Source organism: Patella vulgata, chromosome 1 (assembly GCF_932274485.2).
Source record: "Patella vulgata chromosome 1, xgPatVulg1.2, whole genome shotgun sequence".
NCBI classification, from domain to species: Eukaryota; Metazoa; Mollusca; class Gastropoda; family Patellidae; genus Patella; species Patella vulgata.
This window is the reverse complement of record NC_065879.2, coordinates 6,195,920-6,218,323: the sequence shown is the minus strand read 5'-3', so window position 1 is coordinate 6,218,323 and position 22,404 is coordinate 6,195,920. Positions and strand designations below refer to the sequence as shown.

Sequence of the window (22,404 nt, the reverse complement as noted above, 5' to 3'; positions counted from 1 at the left end):
TTTAACACCTATGAAAATTAAAGGACTATCTCAAAATACAGTGGAATACTTGTGTAATCCTGGGATATTTACGGTACAGTTCTTTTGAATACTAGTGTAATCTTAGGATATTTACGGTAGGAGTTAGGCTTTGTAAAGTTCTTGTAAATATTATTAATAATAGTATTAATCTATTTTCATTTCGTTTGTATTTCAGTTTTAGATTATCAGGTTTTTTTTACCATGCTAATTAAGGACTGTACTTTTTCCATTGTGGTGGGGATCATGTGGCTGAGTGGGAAAGACGCTGGCTCGCTAGCCCGGAGGTCGGGTGTTCGATCCCTGCATTGGCAGTTCATCCAGATTTTCCGGCGTGGTTCCCCCTTGTCCGTGATGCAGGGCGGAGGGCCCGACAAGGACGGCTGTCTAGTCCTTCGGATGAGACAAAAAACCAAGGTTCCGTGTATATATTGGAATGCACGTAAAAGATCCCCTGGCAGTTGGAATTCGATATAAGAGTAGGCGATAGTGCCGCTGCCCGGGCAAAATTTCCCTCATAGCACACTGTATAGTGTATGCCCGTCTTCATTAGCCCAGTATAGGTGAAGAGCAGTAGGACGTTAAACCCCATTTCATTTCATTTGATTATTTTCCACTGTGGTGTGATTAAACATACAGATCTGATCAAAATTTTACGATTAGTTGATTTTGTATTGCTGACTGAAAGTTGGCCTCCGGTTCCTTTACAAGTTGTCCCTATAGGAAGATAGTCTGACTTCAATCAGCAGGTCACTTCAGTAAATGAACCATTTGCGATATCAGTCATTGTTGTGAATCCCTCTTTAGATTTGATTTCTGCTGCCTGTAGTGAAGAGCAGAGTGGGAGGCATCCCGTCAAAGTGTGAAATTAAGTTTTTTTTATGACATGAGATTTATCGTTTTTAATTTTGTTGTACAGGCTGCCCTGTATTAGCGTCTATACATGTACTTCAGTCCTGGGAGCATACAATCAAGGGGTTGGCTTATTGCATTCCCAAACCTCTGCATACCACTCGTTCTCTTGATTTAGTCTATGTAAAAACAAAAGACAAAAATCGATTAAAGGGACAATAACACTCTTGCTGGCTTGATAGCTCCAGAAAATAAAAAAATAGCCTTATTCTAAGTATTAGATGTGTTAGTGTCCTACCTGTTGTGTAAATTATCCATTAAATCCTATTTTACTTGTCCAGAGGGTTCAAAAATATTTTTAAATCCAAGTCACATTTGAAAAGCTTTACGTCAGGCTTTTCAAATCATTTAGTTGAATTTTTCGAATTTTTTAAATTAGGTGTGTTAAGATGAAATTTATATCATCAATTAATTGAAATATTGTAAAATAGTACAATTTGTTGAACAGAATAAAGATTAGGACATATTATTCAGTTACAACAAGAGTGGTATTGAGCCTTTAAATTAGTAAGATATCAAAATGTTACGAGGATTTCCGTAGACTGGGTAGAAAAATATAATGAAATGAACTGAAATGGGGTTTAACGTCCTACTTTTCTGCATCGACTGGGCTAATGAAGATGAGCATAAGGCCTATTCTTATTTCAAATTAACTGTCAAGAGTTCTTTTACGTGCTCGCTGATGTGTACATAAGACTTTGGTTTTTCATCCTATCCGAACAACTATACATTTTCCCTTGTCAGGTCCTCTGTCCTACACCACTGACCAGGGGGGAACCACGCCGGAAAATCCTGATGAATTTTCTCGTACAACACAAGGACCTCCAAATTAGCGAGCCAATGTCTTACTCAATGAACCACCGCGGCTCCAAAAGATATATATAGAGAGAGAAATGAGGTTTAACATCCACCCGACACAAACTAGGTCATTTCGGGACTAACACATGGTTCAATTTTATTTCAATAATTCGCTTGCGCGTAGGGGTCTTTAGCAGTGGGAGGAAACCAGAGGACCCGGTTGGACAGGCTACCCTATTCCTTGTCACGTACAACCGGGGAATTGAAACCCCACCAGTTGACTCAATGACAGACCGTATGATACAGCACGCACGTGCTAACCATTCGGCCATCCACCCCCCCCTCGAAAGATATAATGAATTGCTTCTATAAGTAAGTGCAGGAGGAACACACTACCCACAAAACAAATCTTTGAACAAGTCAAACATTGCAAGAAAGAAACAATAAAAATTCTATTAAGTGAATGGAGCCTGGGGCTGGACTGCGCCGTACAGTCCCGAGCCTGTAATTATACAGGCTTCACTCAAAATGAAAAATATCATTAAAGGAGTTAAATCGCTAATATTTGGGTCCTAGAAATTGACTCAAATGGGTCGCAACACATATAATAATGTAATCTGATTGTATATAAACTGATTTACATTCAATTGTTTTCGTTTTGACTCTAATTTCAAATCAGTTATGTCCAGCGAAATATGGCATGAGTCTCAACCGAATGTCAATTTCTAACGTCTGGTTATTCCAGTCTTTTGCGCATGCTTTCCAATAAGATATGGCGTCACCGTTTGACAGGAGCTGTGGGATATGTCTAGCCTCGTTCTTTCTGGTCACTTGTTACAAGTGACGCTGAAACGCACTCTGGTACACGATTCGTGTACCAATGGTAAAATGTTTATTTGTTCTTATATATTGGATATCAGAAACCTACCTTTTGCCAGTAAGATTACAAAACCAATGTTAATTTCAATTGACAAATAGTTCGTGTTTTCAATGTCGAAGACTTTGGATGATATTGAGTTAGAGACTTAGCTAATTTGATTTATTTTCACTTTTTGGCATGCAGTGAACTAAAAGATATTTTTTGTTGATGATATTTAGATAATTTTACAAGATATTGTCTCCAAAAATTACATTTGAGAAAATCTTCCTGACTAGAAATTTTAATTAAAGGGACGTTTTGTTCCATGAAGTTGATTCAGTCTTTTAAGATATGTTGGACGTGGTTTCAGAATCTATCATTCCGGCTTTCCAAGCACTAACCCCTGTCCATTATGTAGTGCTAGTAATTTGAGGTACAGGAAGATCCTGGTATGCAGCCTAAATGTTTCTGGAAATTGCTCGGGAGGTGGTGTGGCCAAGTGGTCTGGTGCATGCCCTGTTGATCATAACCTCCTTTTATCTAGACGAGTCATGAGTTCTCTCCCAGGCTTGTATGGGACAAGGAGAAAGGACATCTGCCTAATTCTGTGATTAGGAATGTCTTGTTTTTTGAATAGACTCATCAATGTCATTTTGATCAGCTTCACTGGTTAATTTGGTGGCATTTGATTAGTGAATGATCCAGAAACTGTTTGTTTCATCTCCAAGGCAGTGTACTATGAGGGATATTATTTCCGGACGGTTGCACTACAACCTTCTCTTATTTCGAATTCCAACTGTGTTAGTCCCGAAATTACCTAGTTTGTGTCGAGTGGATGTTAAACCCTCTCTCTCTCTCTCTCTCTCTCTCTCTCTCTGTCTCTGTCATATCCCTTTAATTAAGAAGAGATTGACTCAGCAGTTTATATATTCCAGGATTCCATTATTCTTAGAATAATTTCTTCATCTCTAGACAGATATTCAGATACATGTGGTTCTTACATTTTATGAAACATTTATGAATTTTGTTTATTTTCAGGATTAAACAATGAACTCAAAGCAGTCTTCCGAGGTCCCAGACCAGTTATTTGACAATATTTATGATTTATTAGAAGTGGAGGGCAAGTAAGTGTTATTTATTTTTTTATTGTGTTATATTTTGTTATTCAATAATTGTTATACATAAACAGAATCTACACTGAATATAAATGTAGAACACACACATATATATATTTACATAAAGCAGTAGTTATCTGTATTATTTATATTATGTAATATCAGTAACATAGTTTTTATACATTAACATGTAAATATGTACAGAATCTACGCTGAATATACATGTTTAAAACACACACAAATATATATTATATTTACATATAGCAATAGTTATCAGTATTATTAATGTTATGTAATATCGGTACCTTAAATGTAAAACACAGACATATAGACTAGTACTATATTTACATAAACCAATAGTTACCAGTATTATAATATATATTGTGTAATACCGGTAACATAGTTTTCATACTTTAACATGTACAGAATCTACGCTGAGAGAGAGAAATGGGGTTTAACATCCACTCGACACAAACTAGGTCACTTCGGGACTAACATATGGTTTAGCAGTGGGAGGAAACCGGAGGACCCGGAGAAAACCCATGAGGTTGGACAGGCGACCCTACTCCTTGTCGCGTACAACCGGGGAATCGAAACCCCGCCAGTTGACTCAATGACAGACCGTATGATACAGAGCGCGCACGCTAACCATACAGCCATCCAACTCCCCAAATCTGCGCTGAATATACATGTAAAACACAAACATATATAGTGTAACCTGGTATCGGGGGGTTGGATGGCCGAATGGTTAGCACGCATGTGCTGTATCATACGGTCTGTCATTGAGTCAACTGGCGTGGTTTCGATTCCCTGGTTGTACATGACAAGGAGTAGGGTCGCCTGTCCAACCTCGTGGGTTTTCTCCGGGTGCTCCGGTTTCCTCCCATTGCTAAAGAGCCCTACGCGCAAGCGAATTATTGAAATAAAATTAAACCATATGTTAGTCCCGAAATGACCTAGTTTGTGTCGGGTGGACGTTAAACCCCATTTTTCTCTCTCTCTCTCTCTCGTAACCTGGTATCCTTTAATCTTGTGTATCTAGCACTAATTTCATTCTTATTCATTTAATTTCAAATCTTTGTTTAAAATTCATGAAATCACTTAAAATCGCCCCAAAATCATCTAATTTGTACTTGTGTCCAGTTAAAAGCTGACCACTCAATTTTGATAATGAGTGTCCAATTAACAAGTGTTAATTTCTCAGCCACTGAAAAAATAAACAACCCAATTGATTATTGATGTATAATGATTAATTTTTGAACAGTGGTCAGGAAATTGAATACTTGTAAATTAGATACTCATTATCAAAATTAATCGGTCAGCTTTTAACTGAACACATGCACAAATTGGATGATTTGGAGTGATTTTAAATGATTTTTACAAATTTTTAAACAAAGTTATGATATTGAATGAATGTGAAAGAAATTAGTGGTAAATACACAAGATTAAATAGTACCCAGATTACAGTGATATAATATATTAACATAAACCTAATAACATTTTACGAATCTCCAAGATGATAGTCATTCCTGTTAAAGATGCATTATGTAAGATTTAGGGCTCTAGGACAATTCGTCCCCAGATAACTCGTCCTAGGGGACGAATTATCCGGGGACAAATTGTCTGGGGATAAATTATCCAGGGGAGAATAGTCCTAGGGAACGAATTGTCCGGGAACGAGTTGTCCTGGGACGAATTGTCCCTTACCCAAGATTTAGATAAAGGGCTGCTATAATATATTGAAAATTTCATTCAGATTATTTCATTCAGAGTTAAGTTATGAGTATTTGTAGTTTGGACAAGATGAAGCATAGATTGTTAAGTAGTAATGGTATAGGAGTATTTTATTGTTTCATTTTTAAATCTTGTGTGTGTTTAAATCCATCTAATGTCTAGAGAGAGAGAGAGAGAGAAATGGGGTTTAACGTCCACTCGACACAAACTAGGTCATCTCGGGACTAACATATGGTTTAATTTTATTTCCATAATTCGCTTGCGCGTAGGGGTCTTTAGCAGTGGGAGGAAACCGGAGGACCCGGAGAAAACCCACGAGGTTGGACAGGCGCCCCTACTCCTTGCCACGTACAACCGGGGATTCGAAACCACGCCAGTCGACTCAATAACAGACTGTATGATACAGCGCGCGCACGCTAACCATTCAGCCATCCAACCCCCCCCTAATGTCTAGAAGGTTTGTCATGTGAATAAATGTCTAAATAATACCGGTAGTTTATAAAATATTTGAAGTCAAAATAAAGACATAGCTTTTACATAATGTATCTTTAATTTGACATGGATATCAACTACTGAAATTCATTTCCGAATAGATGTACCAACAAGGCTGACCTTAAAAATATCTTTGTTTCACCAAACCCGACCCACAATCGAGGAGAAGGGTCGGTAGGTCGGGTTTTTTTCAGATTTTTTTTTGAAGAGCTAATTTGACAGCTTGATAATTTTCCGGGTGCAAACATTCGTCTTCTTTTATTGGCAAACAAATCAATGACATCGGCATCGGAATTTTTCTTGATGCACGACTCGCACACAAATTGCGGCAAACTCACGTTTGAAACTCCCTCAACACGTTTTTAACGATCGTGCGGGTTGTGCCTTTATTTTTCTCGAAAACGGATATTGAAAATATCGTCGTCATGTTTAAAACGACGCCCCACAGACATAGAGGCAGAATCATTTCGTGGGAATGGACGTGCTTTCGTCTGCAACCATTTTGTTGAGAAGCGACACCTATGACGCTTTCGTCTTGATCAACCAGTTTCAATAATGAATCAAACCATAGCCATAATAAAGGGAAATAACTCTCGTGATATATTTCAGGTTGACACACAAAATAAAATAAAAAGATCGCGTAAAAGTGCAATAAAATAATTTAAGTCGGGGGTGGTTTTAGTTAGTCAGTCGCGTTAGGCGAAACAAAGATATTTTTAAGGTCAGCCCAATTTAAATCTTTTTCTCCACAGACAACTATGTGGACCCCACAGACTTCAAATTTTCTTTCAGGAATCAAAGTTTGGGAAACATTATCTCACAATGTATGTCTATCAACTTCACCTACCAATTTCCACTGTTTTGTAGGGGTTGGATGGCCGAATATTAAGCTTGCGCATGCTACATCATAAGGTCTGTCATTGAGTCAACTGGCATGGTTTCGATTCCCCGGTTGTACGTGACAAGGAGTAGGGTCACCTGTTCCCTCTCGTGGGTTTTCTCCGGCTTCTCCGGTTTCATCCAACTGCTAAAGACCCCTACACGCAAGCAAATTATTGAAATAAAATTGAACCATATGTTAGTCCCAAAATGCCCTAGTTTGTGTCAAGTGGACGTTAACCCCCACCCTCTCTCTCTCTATCTCTCCATTGTTTTGGCAGAGGAAGACACGCATTAAAACTAATCCCCCATTTTATACTCTGTAGTCTATTTTGTTCACTTGATTCAAATATAAACATTTTGTTACATGATATTGTACTTATAGCATGGCTTAATGATTAATTATTATACAATACAAAAATCCACTTTATAATAAATTCACATTTTCATTGTGCCATGATTTAATCTCTGTAACTTAATCCTAACACCCAATTTTTTTGTCACTGTTCCCCAACATGCATTTTTTGACAAATATAAAAATATTACAACTTAATCCACCTTAAAATGTGCTCAAATTGATTAAAATTTAATTAAGAAAATAAAAGCAACAAAATTCCACCTTAAAATGTGTTCAAATTGATTAACATTTAATTAAGAAAATAAAACCAAAATAATCGTCTATTCACTAGGATTAAAAGATTTTATTCATCACATATAGGTGGCTCTGTCTTGTTAAGGGGGGTTGGATGGCCGAATGGTTAGCACGCGCGCGCTGTATCATATGGTCTGTCTTGTTGCTTGTTGGTGGCTCTGTCTTGTTAATATCGTTGGGAGATGCTACTTGTAGGCCTATTGGGGAGGTTTGGGTGTTTCCCTGAGTCCAAAATGGCCGCTTTATATAAATGAGAATTTTTAGGAATACTAACCCTAACCCTTTTTAGAAGACTGAACTTGGATCCAATTTACCTTTTACCACTCTTAAAAGGGTTAGGGTTAGGGTAAGTATTCCCCAAAATACTCATCTATATAGAGTGGCCATTTTAGACTCCAGAAATACCCGAACCTCTGTCAATACTGTCAGCCGAGGATACCAAATATTGCAAAATTTTCTATTCATCACATGTTTGTAAATACTGAATGGAACTGAACAATTTTGGCTGATATTCCTTTCAGAGATTCTTTAATATTTTTTGATTGATAAGACCATAAGCGTACAGACCGATTTTCCTTGGGAGGGGTCAGGGGTGGGGCTGTATCATTTTTGAACGAAAAATGAATCTCCATAACTTTACCACAAAATCTCGAAAAATAACAACAAGTAGCGCCTAGCCCCCCCCCCCTCCCAGCTCTCACATGTACGTCTATAGAAGAGACAGAGTTGCATTCCTATTTAATCAGCTGATAGTGCCTAGCCCCCCTCCCCCCCAGCTCATACGCCTGTAGAAGAGACAATGTTGCATAACATTCCTATTTTATCAGCTGATAGTCAACACAGAACTCACAATTTTTTCATCCATTGACTGTATAATTCTATTACCAGTTTTTGATGTAAAAATTTGCTATGGCTTTTCAATTGTTGTAATACAGTTAGGGCCAACTGTTGCATGCAGTGTTTTTTAACATGAAATGTAATCTTGGTTCCTTTGAAAACTATTTACGAGCATTCATTGTGATATTGGTTCCTTTTTAAGATGATTTAACAACATGCAATGTAATCTTGGCTCCTTTGAAAACTATTTACCAGGACCGATCTGATTAATAAAATAAAACCAAGTATGAACAATCCAAACCATAAGACAGAATTCGAAGTCCTAAAAAACGTTATAGGCAAAATAGTGTATTCAAGCAAAATAGTGTAATCAGCAAATGGACTGCTCCTCGTGTACAAATTACACGACAAACAGTGGTAACAGGTGTCCGGAAGAGTAAGCTTACCCTGCCTGGCGCCACACCCGCCATTGCTGCATCCAAACTATTAGACGAAATCTCGGCAAAATAACGTGATTGGCCAACGGACTATCAATGACAGCCTACACCGGTTGTGTTCCAAAAACAAACGGTATAGGCAAAATAGTGTAATCTGGCAAAATAGTGTAATCAGCAAATGGATTAAAACACAGACCCTATTTCATTTTGTTTTTATTGTTAAAAATTTTGTTTTACTTGTCTTTTACTACACTAGAATCTGGAAGAGTTGTTATCATTGACGTGTTCTGAATGATGTGAGCTATTAGCCAATGAAACGGTCTGTTACGGTGAGCTTTAGGCATGTTTTGCACGGAACTGTGGGTAATCCACTAGTAACATCAATGCTGATTGGTCAATCAAATGTCTGACGTCATAGGGTCAAAAGCACTAGTATGACCTCTGACGCGACCTATTTCTACAACCAGTCAGATCTTCATGTAGTGTAGGCCAATGAAAGTATAAAAGAACAGCCTGGAGGTCGGGTGTTTGATCCCTGCATTGGCCGAGAAATTTCACCCAGATTTTCCGGTGTGGTTCCCCCTTGTCAGTGATGCAGGACAGAGGGCCTGACAATGACAGTTGACTAGTCATTCGGATGATACGAAAAACCAAGGTCCTGTGTACACATTGCCGTGCACGTAAAAGATCCCTTGACAGTTGGAATTCGATACAAGAGTAGGCCGTAGTGCCGCTGACGGGGCAAAATTTCCCTCATAGTACACTGTATGGCGTATGCCCGTTTTCATTAACCCAGTTCGGAGCAAAACAGTAGGACGTTAAACCCCATTTCATTTCATTTCATTCTAAGTCTGGTATATAACTAAGGTGTATATATACATGGGTTTATCTATCCATCAACATGTATATAGATAAGTACATGTATTATTGATTTATTTACATATTAGAGTACCTGTTTAACACATCAGTATTATTATCATAACACCTTACATTTACACGCTTATTGCAAAAACTTACACCTTTATTTTTAATATCATATTTTATCTGCTCAGTGATTTAAGAATTCATTAACATGTACATTTGGGCTTCACTATAACACGATGTTTAGATCTTTATCATAAGTTATTTTCCGAAACATTACTTGAAATTTTCAATTCATCATAACTTTGTAAATAATGAAGAGAATTGAACCACTTTTGCAAGCGATTCAATATCCCTCTAAACCATATATATGTGTGGTTTAATGGTCGAGAGCAAGACATTGTATAATATATTGAAAGAACACGAGGGACATTAGTTCCTGAGTGTTGTTACAATATATTACGCAATGTCTTAAGCTCAAGACCATTAAACAACTTAAAATACAGATACTCGCATATGCTTTGCAATGAAGTATGTCATGCGGGTCCAAAATTTCAACTAGTATGAATAATGCACACTTGGCACATTGCCCGTACCATTATTTGAATTATGGTACGCCAGCATCAACAGATGACGTCACATCTGTATTTTAAGTAGACTTATTATATGAAAAACAGTACAGGAATAGTTTTTTATCAACCATTTCAAGAATTCAATACTCTTCGTTTCATCTAGACTCAAATGGCAAATTTAATCTCAAAGTTTTCTTTTCATCTCGACTCAAATGGTAAATTTATCCATGAAGTTTCTTTTCATCTGGACTCAAATTACAAGTTTACCAATTAAGTATCATTTCACCAAATTCACAAAAGAAACTTTTTTTTCTCAATTATTTCAAAGATAGTAGAAGAATAGAGTTTAATTGATGTAAATGTAGTACTGTCTCTTTTCTAGCCTCCTTGTAATTGTCAATTAAGAATTAAAGAGATGACTCGTTCCAGTCCGTATTTCATATACTTTAACTCTATAAATCTATGGCCATTGTAAGGAAAACTGTTGGTATTATCTCTCTTCAGTATGGTTATTTGAGTATAAATCGTGGTCTCAAGGGGCAGATAGTCCACACTATAGTACCCAGACTTACTGTACTAATCAATAAACTACTAGCCATAAAAACTGATTCCAAACTGATGGCCAATTGGTTGTTTCTAACTAATGAACTTTGAGTAGAAGACAAATTCTTCTCTTAACTCTTCGTAAATTATGGCGAACACAGAGTCTGAAGAAGCTGATTGGGTTTACTGAATCATTAATTACTATTGTTTTTCGTCAAATTTGATTTTGGTATTCCGATAATCTGAAAGCAAATATCTCGCGCGTTTAATGAAAAGCTATGGGTTTTATCTTCTTAGTTTTCTCCATCATCGGGGCTAATGAAGATAGGCACACGCCATGTAGTGTGTTCTTCCAGTGAAGTTTTGCCATTCAGAGATGCCTGGGGGGGTTAAATGGTTGAATGGTTAGTGCGTGTGCGTTGAATCATAAAGTCTGGTATGGTTTCGATTTCCCAGTTGTACATCACTAGGAGGAGGGTTGCCTGTACAACCTCGTGAGTTTCCTCCGGGTCCTCCAGTTTCCTCCCACTGCTGAAGACCCCTATGCACAAGTGAATTATTGACTTATAATTGAACCATATGTTAGTCTCAAAATTACCCAGTTTGTGTAGAGTGGATGTTAAACTCTCTCTCTCTCTCTCTCTCTCTCTCTCTCTCTCTCACATATTTAATGCTTTCGAAATGTATCAAAGTATGTCTATGTAAACTTTCATTCAGCTCTGTTCACAACACAGCAAAGAAAAGGGTGATCAAGAGCAGCTCTTGGTACCCTTCGGCAAGGCAGGATAAAAAGAAATTTCAGTTTTAGTAGGTATAATAGTCGATTAGGATGTATTCTTCATGTGTGTTGACTGGTATATTATTGTAAAAAATGTTTGTCTAAAAGTATCTGTGTTTCTGCTAAATGATTTCCTGATTCCTGGTCATAACTGATCAGAAACAATATTAACCGGATTGTCTCTCATAGACAAATATGAAGGTTTGACTCCATTAAAAAACAATTAATCATGGACCTGTAACATATATAAATGTCCCGATAAAAGCATGGGGAAATGGTCGTTAGCTGCAAAATCAACTCAGAGCTCACAATTTGCTGGAATTACGTGAGCAATTACGCTGCCGTTGCCTTAAGAGACGATACATTAGAGGCTAAAGTCTTGGAGTAGCAGACTACCACACCGTCTAATTACGATAATTGAATCTTCATTATTGCGATTTGTTAATACAGATGGTTAGACTAGAGAACGAGGAAACAGTCACACACCGCTGAAAGAAATTAACCAGCATTCCATTTGGGAGCCTTTATTACTCACCCAGTGAATGCAACGACCATGTAAAATTTTGTATAAAAAGAGCTTGTGCTACTATGAGATATGGTTTCTGTTCGAACATTTCAAATCAAAGGTTAAGAGTTTCGATATTATATGTTTGTAGTTGATATTGATTTTCTCATCTGTTTTCAACATTTGAATGGGTATAAAATGTATACATACATATTCTTGGAGTTCTTGTCGCCAACTTTCAAAACCCTTTTAATATTCTTTATATCAAATTTATTCTTATCACAGTAAAGCAGTAAAAACTGTGATTAAGTTGTAAGGTTGCGGAACTGCATTGTTGGAGTTATATATAGTTGGCGGGCAACTAAATATTACCAGTATTGCGATATTGAACTTCATCAATAAAATATCTTGGATCCTAAAGTCTACCATTGTCTTTGAGTCATGTGGCATGGTTTGAATTATTAATTGGATGGCCGAATGGTTAGCACGTGCGTGCTGTAACATAAGGTCTGTCATTGTTCCAACTCGCGTGGTTTCAATTCCCCAGTTGTTCATGACAAGGAGTAGGGTCGCCTGTCCAACCTCGTGGGTTTTCTCCGGGTCCTCCGGTTTCCCACCACTGCTAAAGACCTGCACGTGCAAGCGAATTATTGAAATAAAATTAAACCATATGTTAGTCCCAATATTACCTAGTTTGTGTCGAGTGGACGTTAAACCCCATTTCTCTCTCTCTTATTTCAAGCTTGTTTGTAACAAGAAGGGTTGCCTGCCTAACCTCGTCAGTTTTCTCCAGCACCACATGTTGGTCTCAAAACGACCTAGTTTGTGTTAACTGGATACTAAACCCCTCCTCTCTCACTCTTTAGTATGGACTTTGAAACATTAAACATACATTATGCAAGAGCTAAATCTGTCTATTGCAGGTCTTTCTTTAGGCCTGAAAGGTTATCTAAATTATTAATTAGACATTAATTAACCTATCCAGACCATAATCAACTCTAGATGGTATCGCTAGCCTGCGATCTTTAGTGGATTATGAGCCGATTTACTGCATAATTTTCCTTCACGATTTAACGATTAAATGGATAATCGAGACTATGCTATTTATCGTACTGACTTTAGTAGTGATGAGCAAGGCTAGCCGCAGTAACCGGAAATTTCAACCGCTTAGTTCTCGGTTCATAGTGGATCAATTTGAAAAAATCTTTCAGCAAATTGCCTTTACATTATCTAGTTTTTAACTGTTATAGTGACAACTGCCAACTTGTTATCAAATCTCCCATAATGTATCTTTAAACAAATTTGAGAAAATATCTCAATGATTAACTTCTTTTAAACATTATACGATTTGAGGAACATTGTTTAATATTGTATGTTTAAAAAAGAACAGTTGTTTTTTTTAGCTTAGGAAACAGAGAGTTAATACGTGTATATTAAAATTAATTTTTTCAAAATAATAAGATCCCAGACATTTTGTCTAAAAAATATTTTATTATCGTTTTAAAGGGACAATAAAACTCTTGCTGGCTTGACAGCTCCAGAAGATAAAAAATAGCCTTATTCTAAGTACTAGATGTGTTAGTGTCCTACCTGTTGTGTAAATTATCCATTAAATCCTATTTTACTTGTCCGGAGGGTCAAAAATATTTTTAAATCCAAGTCACATTTGAAAAGCTTTACGTCAGGCTTTTCAAATCATTTAGTTGAATTTTTCCAATTTTTTAAATTAGGTGTGTTAAGATGAAATTTGTATCATCAATTAATTGGAATATTGTAAAATAGTGCAATTTGTTGACCAGAATAAAGATTGGGACATATTATTCAGTTACAACAAGAGTGGTATTGAGCCTTTAAGAACAGGCGCAAAAAAATGTAACATGTTTTGCCGTCTGCATGAAATATTGAATATATTTTTTCAAAATAATAAAATCTCAGACATTTTGTTTAAAAAATATTTCATTATCGTTTTAAGAACAGACGCAAAAAAATTGAACATGTTTTTCCGTCTGCATGAAATATTGACGTATAGGAATTCAAAACAAGTAAATTATTTTCGCTATTCCATTATGACTCCTATTTTGACCTGCTCTTCTAAGTTATTGTCCTCATTATTTTTACTGGGTTTTAAGAAATTGCTGTTGAATGTGGAAAAATCAATAACTTAGGTCATCCTAGAGACGTTTTTTGTTGAAAGAATGAAGATTGCCTTTGATTGCTCAGGGGATGGAGCCAAATTTTAGAAAGGTTGTGGGTTACAGAGATCGAAAAGAAAATGAATGTATTTGGAGAATAGAACATGTAGGTGTTGCAAGGACCAACTTCTATACAAATTAGATCAGTGGTTCTCAACCTTTTCTTGGCAACGGCACACCTTGGGACACATGAAAAAATAGTGGCGCACCTAGCTAAATATATAGAAAAAAATATTTGAATTTTGCAAATCTGCCCATTTCAAGTTTTTCTTTAGGCCTGAAATGTCATCTAAATTATTAATTAGACATTAATTAATTTATCTAGACCATAATCAACTCTCGATGTCATCGCTAGCCTGCGATATTTACTGGATTAGGATCCTATTTGCTGCTCAAATTTCATTAATGATTTAATCATGAAATGGATAATCGAAACTATGATTTTAATCGTACCGAATTTAGTAATGATGATTGAGGCTAGGCCGATTATTCAGTAGCTAAAATCTCGGTTCAGAGTGGATCAATTTGACTGAAATTTTTAGCAAATTCCCTTTACATTATCTAGTTTTTAACTATTGTATTGAGAACTGCCAGCTCTTTATATCTAATCTCCCATAATGTATCTTTAAGTCAGACGGCATATAACCGTAGACAGAGACAAGTCATAGACACATACAATGACGCAAACTAAATAAAGAAAAGCACAGATATGAACTTACCAGTAGACACCAGTATACACCAGTGAATACACAATTAGGATCAAATGGTTTTTCGGATTTTCTTAGTGTCCCATTCAAAATTTTGCGGCACACTGGTTGAGAATCACTGAATTAGATGCATATGCCTACACCTTTTTAAGGATGCTGTTTTTTTACACCCACATTCAAATTTGGTAATACATTGCCCTCAGATGCTGCGTGTTCTTATGTGTTGGCCGAGGAAGTGTCAGAATTTTCTGGCATGTTTTCCCTTGACAGTAGTGGAGGATAGAAAGCCTGGTACGGAATTGGCTAAATCTATTTGTTAAGGTCAGTTCAATTTTTGTCAAGGTCACTGAGATGTAAATAAGGTTAGGGCATGTGATTATTGACAAGATTGTAGGTTAGGGTTAGGGTAAGCATTGGGGCTAGGTCCAGGGTAATGTTAAGTTTAGGATTACTGCTACCGAATACATGTTGGCGTGCACTTAAAAAAACTCTTTAACAGTTGCAGTTTAGAATAAGAGTAGACTTAATGGAGGTTTGTCCTGGTTGGGATTAATTATCAACAGTCCATTAAAAACAAGCATCCACCTTGAAGTTCACCCAATCCCATAATCTTCTAGGACTAAGGCCTTTTATCAACAAGGGGAACAACTCAATATAGCATAATGGTTTTAAGAGGGGTTCAACCACTTAAATAATTAGTGTTAAAAGAGCTAAATTGTTAATATTTGGGACCTAGAAATTGACCCAAATGGGACACAACGCATATAATAATGTAATCTGATTGTATATAAACTGATTCACATTCAATTTTTTCCGTTTTGACTCTAATTTCAAATCAGTTATGTCCAGTGAAATACGGCATGAGTCTCAACCAAATAGCAATTTCTAGCATCTGGTTATTTCGGTCTATTGCGCATGCTCTCCAGATAAGATATGGCATCACTGTTTGACATGAGTTGTGGAATATGTCTAGCCTCGTTCTTTCTGGTCACTTGTTACAAATGACGCTGAAACGCACTATGGTACACTGTTCGTGTACCAATGGTAAAATGTTTATTTTGTCTTAAATATTGGATACCAGAAGCCTACCTTTTTCTGGTAAGATCACAACATCAATGTCGATTTGAATTGACAAATAATTCGCATTTTCAATGTGTAAGACTTTGGATGATGTTGAGTTAGAGACTTAGCTACTTTAAACTACTTTATAATAGTAGAGTAAGGATCAAGTACATATAATAGGGGTTATGTATGACAAAATGTCCAATATAGTAGGTATGCCCATCTTTATTAGCCCAGATGGCGCAGAAATATACCCTATTTAATTTTGTTTTGTTCTATCTTAAAATTGTATAATTTATTGCAATATTTAGTTAAATTGTATTTTTTTTATATTTCATCAAAGTGAGTTGTAACTGATGTTTATATATAACAGCCAGATTAAATTGTACGAAACATTACACATCAATGTGATTAGATACGTTTTATTTTAAAAGCTATTTTGATGTTTGTGAAAATTGAGATAGCCAAGTCTTATTGATTAATGGATTGGAAAGTGAAATCACACGATTTTTCAAACGTTATTGACTTTTACACACGGTTTCTCTTTAAGCTTGTTTATTCGACCTTCCATATTTCTTGTGTTGCTTGTTTCTTCTTGATCTTTTAATTTAACGCCAGGAAAGTTTACGCGAGCCAGGGGTTGCATCACTTAAGTCTGTTTTAAGCTGGTTAATCCCGGTGCAAGAAGTTCGCTTCCTCCAATTTCATTATCTCGGTGGCAAAAACGCCTCAAGGATATGATAAAAGCCATGGAAATGTCTTCAGTGATTAAGAAACAGACCATAGATACATACACACATTAAGGTTGGACACGGTTGACAGACCTATCATTATTTTAACATCTTTTTCTTGTATTTTTTATTGATTGGTATGTATTTGATAGACTGGCAAGAAAACATGTCTAGTTGTTTGAATGGGACAAAAAAATATCAAGGTCCCATATAACATTGCCAGCCATTTATATATCCCCTGACAGTTTTGAAATCCAAGTAAGAGTAGAACTATTGTCAGGTCAAATTTCCGCAATGTGCCTGTCATCATTATCCCACTTGGTGCAGAAAAATATGATGTTCAACCCCATTTGATTTTAGATACTTGGTTTCTATTCCCTGGTTGTACGTGACAAGGAGTAGGCTCGCCAGTCCAACCTCGTGGGTTTTCTCTGAGTCCTCTGGTATCCTCCCACTGCTAAAGACCCCTATGCACAAGCGAATTATTGAAATAAAATTAAACTATATGTTAGTCCCAAAATTAGCTAGTTTGTGTTGAGGGGACATTTCTCTCTCTCATTCTCTCTAGTATAACTGTTGTCAGGTCGTATTTCCTGCATGACGTATGCCCATCATCATTATCCCACTTGGTACAGAAAAGTGTGACGTTCAACCCAATTTGATTTTAGATACCTCTATAATTGATTTAGAATATTATCTAACCTACATACATTGCTCTATTCTCCAGTTTGCCTTCATATTTAATAATGAGATTTATTCTTGGCTGTCTGTCATATAACAGCATGAACACTTTTACTTTCTGTGGAATTCTTTCAGATTCTGGTAACGATATAATGGCATCTTAAAAAATATGGAACTTTACTAATGGCATCTTAAAAAATATGAAACTTTATTGAGTAACATTTTGAATCAAGTCTGTGCATGCTAAATCAATCCAATTCAATTTCAATTAAAAAAAACCAAACTGTTGACATTTAGTAAAATTGTGTTTTTATGGGTTTTTTTCTGCGCATTGGGATTTCATTTCGAATGAAATAAAATTAAAAAATCTGGAACTGTATCCAAAATTTAGAATAATGACTTTCAAAATTATCTTCTTTTTTTTTCGTTGGATAACATAACATGGTGTATTTACATGTGTTACTGTTACCACTCTAGATAATACATATAGAGAGAGAGAAATGGGGTTTAACGTCCACTCGACTTTATGATACAGCGCGCGCACGCTAACCATTCAGCCATCCAACCCCCCTCTAGATAATATAACCAGATATTTGAATATGATGTTGGGGGGGTGTTAGATGGCTGAATGGTAAGCACGTACGCGCTGTATCATAAGGTCTATCATAGAGTCAACTGGCTGGTTTTTCGATTCCCCGGTTGTACCTGACAAGGAGTAGGGTCGCCTCTCCAACCTTGTGGGTTTCCTAAGGGTCCTCCGGTTTCCTCCCACTGCTAAAAACCCCTAAGCAGAAGCGAATTGTTGAAATAAACTTGAACCATGGGTTAGTCCCTAAGTGACCTAGTTTGTTGTCGAGTAGACGTTAAACCCCATTTCTCTCTGTCTCTTCAATATGATGTGGGATGGCATATCTTATTTGTAATTGTTGATATTCTGCTGGGTTTTTTTAAAATTCTATTACTAAATTAAACTAATCTCCTTCAACACAAGGTACAATTTTATGGATTCACAATTACTGACGTTAATATCCTTGCGCGAACGTTGCTTAGTATTAAACTCAGTAATGGTGTATCCATAAAACTGTACCTTGTGTTAATATGTTCAATTACTAAATGCCAGTTAAAGAAGATATTCTCTTTCACTTGTTGGTGGTTTAGGTGACCGTATGGGGTAACATGCACGCTTTGGGCCACAAGGTCTGTCAAGTCACATGGTTTCCCTCTAACACTTGTAGCCTGCCTACTAAGTCCTCTGATTTCTTCTACTGCTAAACACCCCTCCTACACGAAAGCTGATTATTGAAATAAAATTGTACCATATGTTAGTCCCAAAATGAACTAGCTTGTGATGAGTAGGCTTTAAACCAAATTTTTATTTTGATAGATATGAAGATAGTACTGTATTGTCCAGACTGAAGTAGAATAAATAAAAATACCCTACCTTATCGTCACTTTTGATCAATCGAAAAATCTCTTTAACAAATGAGACAGGGTTTGTTTTTCATCATAGAAATAAATGTAATTAAATTTAAATAATAGATGTGTAACTTTCTAATGATCCATTTTTGTTAATTTAGAGCAATAGTTATACTATGATCCGTTTCAATAAATGTATTTAAATGTTAGTACTTGTGTATGTAAAACGCACATCTGAGTAAAACAAGTACATCTAGAACCAATCTGTGGTTTCCATCAAGCTTTGTAAAGTTGCGCCAGTCATAAATGGTTGATCAATTTCTATAGTATTTTTTATTTGCTCTTAAACTCTATGTTAAAAAATAAAGAAATTGTGCAGGTCTTTCTTTAGTCCCGAACTGTTATATAAACTTTTAACTAGACATTTATTAACTTCACAAGACCATAGTCAACTCTTGATGCTGTCGAATATCTCCGATATTAAGTAGATTAAAACTGTTCAGCCATATTTTGATTTAATTTAAAAATGGAGGAGTGAGGCTTGGCTTCGAAACAACCAGTACGGTGGTTACAATTAATGCACACATCTTGTCAAACCTTCAAAGGCTGATATCTTCGCTCACAATAGAGTAATTTTAATGATATTTTCAATATATCCATTTTGCATTATCTATTTTTGAACTCTTATAGCAAGAATGGCTAGTTCTTTGTTTAAATCTAATATAATGCATCTTTATAATAAGTAGTGTTTGTTTAGCTAAATGGACTTTTTAGTGATTCAAGTGTAACTGCACATGATGGACTTTAAGTGCTTCAAGTGTTACTACACATGATGGACTTTAAGTGATTCAAGTGTAACTACACCTGATGGACTTTAAGTGATTCAAGTGTAACTACACATGATGGACTTTAAGCGATTCAAGTGTAACTACACATGATGGACTTTAAGTGATTCAAGTGTAACTACACCTGATGGACTTTAAGTGATTCAAGTGTAACTACACCTGATGGATTTTAATTGATTCAAGTGTAACTACACATGATGGACTTCAAGTGATTCAAGTGTAACTACACATAATGGACTTTAAGTGATTCAAGTGTAACTACACATGATGGACTTTAAATGATTCAAGTGTAACTACACCTGATGGATTTTAATTGATTCAAGTGTAACTACACATGATGGACTTCAAGTGATTCAAGTGTTAACTACAAATGTACACATGGTGGACTTTGACTGTAACTACACATGATAAATATGTTAAGGTTCTCTAAAGATATGCTTGGACAGTTTGAATTGGTAAATGACCCTTAAGAGTTTGAACATGATGAACTTTTAATTGATTCAAGTGTAACTACAAATGTACACATGATGGACTTTTAAGTGTAAATACACACATTAAATATGACAAAAATCCTCTAAAGATTCCAAGGACAGATTGAATTGGTAAACGACCATAAGAGTTTGAATTTGTGAAAGATTCTTTAACACTGTGTTATGGATGAATATGTTGCTTTTTCATTAAAGTAATCCTGTAATATATTCGTATCGGTGCATTGAAACTGTGTCATGTGAAACAAACCTGATGTAATAGAAAACCGAGAGATTTATGGGGTCTGTGACATGTCGAAAATGTCGCGTATCAATTATAGGGCTAATAATCTGGTGCTAGACACTGACGGATGACAAAATACTCTGTAACTCTAGTTTTAATTTTATCGTGTGCTTGATATTACGATTTATTTTAATTCCTCCAATATATTTTTTTTGTCATCTTTGAATTAAACTGTAAATCTAAAATCAATAACATTTAGTTCAGTAATTTCTGTGTTTAGCTTTAAAGCTAACCCTTGTGTCAAAACCAGACATTGATTTATGATCGGCCAGGAAATGTATCGTGTAAAGAAAATATAATATTCATTTCCCTTCTGATGTCTTTCAATCACACTCTGGAATATATAGTCATTTTCAGCATAATCAGCAGTAGTCATTTTTAGAAGAAGCGGACAAAATGGCAGTCCACAGCAGCACCCGTTTCATGATCAGCAACCATTAGCATCACCTTAATTACTATGAGCAGCCATTACCATCAGCACAATTACCACCAGGTTCATGATCAGCAACCAATAGCATCATATCAATTACCATGAGCAGCCATTATCATCGGCACAATTACCACCAGGTTTGTGATCAGCAACCATTAGCATGAGACCATGAGCAGCCATTATCATCAGCATAATTACCATGTGTAGCCATTATCATCAGCACAATTACCATGAGTAGTCATTATCATCAGCACAATTACCATGTGTAGCCATTATCATCAGCACAATTACCATGAGTAGTCATTATCATCAGCACAATTACCATGTGTAGCCATTATCATCAGCACAATTACCATGTGTAGCCATTATCATCAGCACAATTACCATGAGTAGCCATTATCATCAGTTCAATTACCATGAGTAGTCATTATCATCAGCACAATTACCATGTGTAGCCATTATCATCAGCACAATTACCATGTGTAGCCATTATCGTCAGCACAATTACCATGAGTAGCCATTATCATCAGTTCAATTACCATGAGTAGCCATTATCATCAGCACAATTACCATCATCAGTTCTTATATCTATAATCACCCTGATTGTCATTAGCAGCAATTATAATCAGTGCCATTATCATCAGCAACATTTATCAGCAGCACAATGACCACTACTCACCACTTATCAGCAGAACAGCTGCCATCAGCAACATTTTTCATCAGCACAGTTACCACCACTAGCCATTTATCATCAGCACAGTTGCCATCGGCAGCATTTTTCACCAGCACAATGACCACTACTCGCCATTTATCAGCAGCACAATTACCATGAGCAATCCAGAAGTAGCAATTATCAATAGCAGCGGCATCAGCAGAAGCCAATATACTTTATTAGAAGTAGCAGCAGAAAATACATTTTCATACGAAAATAAGCAAATTGATTGGTCAATGCTTTGGGACACAATAGTTAGAACTCTCCTTCTAATTGAGCTAGTTTTGACCAGGAACCAGTCCTCAAACACTACGATCGACATTAATTGACGGACTTCGATTTTTGCCACAATTCCTAAATAGCTGCAATGATGTCATAGTAAGTTTCTGGTCCATAGTACGAAGGTCCTTGTGTACATGTAAAGTCCCTCGTATGACCCCTAATGCAACCTCCCATTACAACTGGTCAGATCTTCATGTAGTAGAGGCCATCGAAAATATAAAAAAAAAAAACCGAAATATAGATTGGTATTTTTATCAGTTTGATCTACGTGTACCGCTGAAACAAAACCATTATTTTATATCAATGACTGATATTCATTTATTCTCAGAGTTATAATCTAAACTCATTAAGACAAAATAGTTTTGATTAAATGGTATCCTCAGGATAGGTAATTTTTACTTCAATATGCTTACATTCATATTTCCTGTAACATATAGCAGATCATGACACATGCTGGCATTACATAATGGATTCTCTGGGTTTTATTCCTGATTGTTTTCAAATTTTGAGTGAAGTCTGTATCACTACAGGTCCGGCACTGTACAGCGTAGAGGACACTTAGAGCTAGCCCCCGGATCCATTC

At 36.2% G+C, this 22,404-nt stretch overlaps 1 protein-coding gene across 9 annotated transcripts in view; it reads left to right on the top strand.

Annotated features, from left to right (window-relative positions):
* Positions 1-22,404, top strand: part of LOC126814921 (peripheral plasma membrane protein CASK) — a 416,793-nt gene that overhangs the window by 19,736 nt on the left and 374,653 nt on the right. For all 9 annotated transcript variants that reach the window (XM_050540452.2, XM_050540435.2, XM_050540444.2 and 6 more), the window contains exon 2: positions 3,626-3,711. In XM_050540452.2, the coding sequence (XP_050396409.1) occupies positions 3,635-3,711 (77 nt within the window). In that variant the 5' untranslated portion in view covers positions 3,626-3,634. The remainder of the gene's footprint in view (positions 1-3,625; positions 3,712-22,404) is intronic.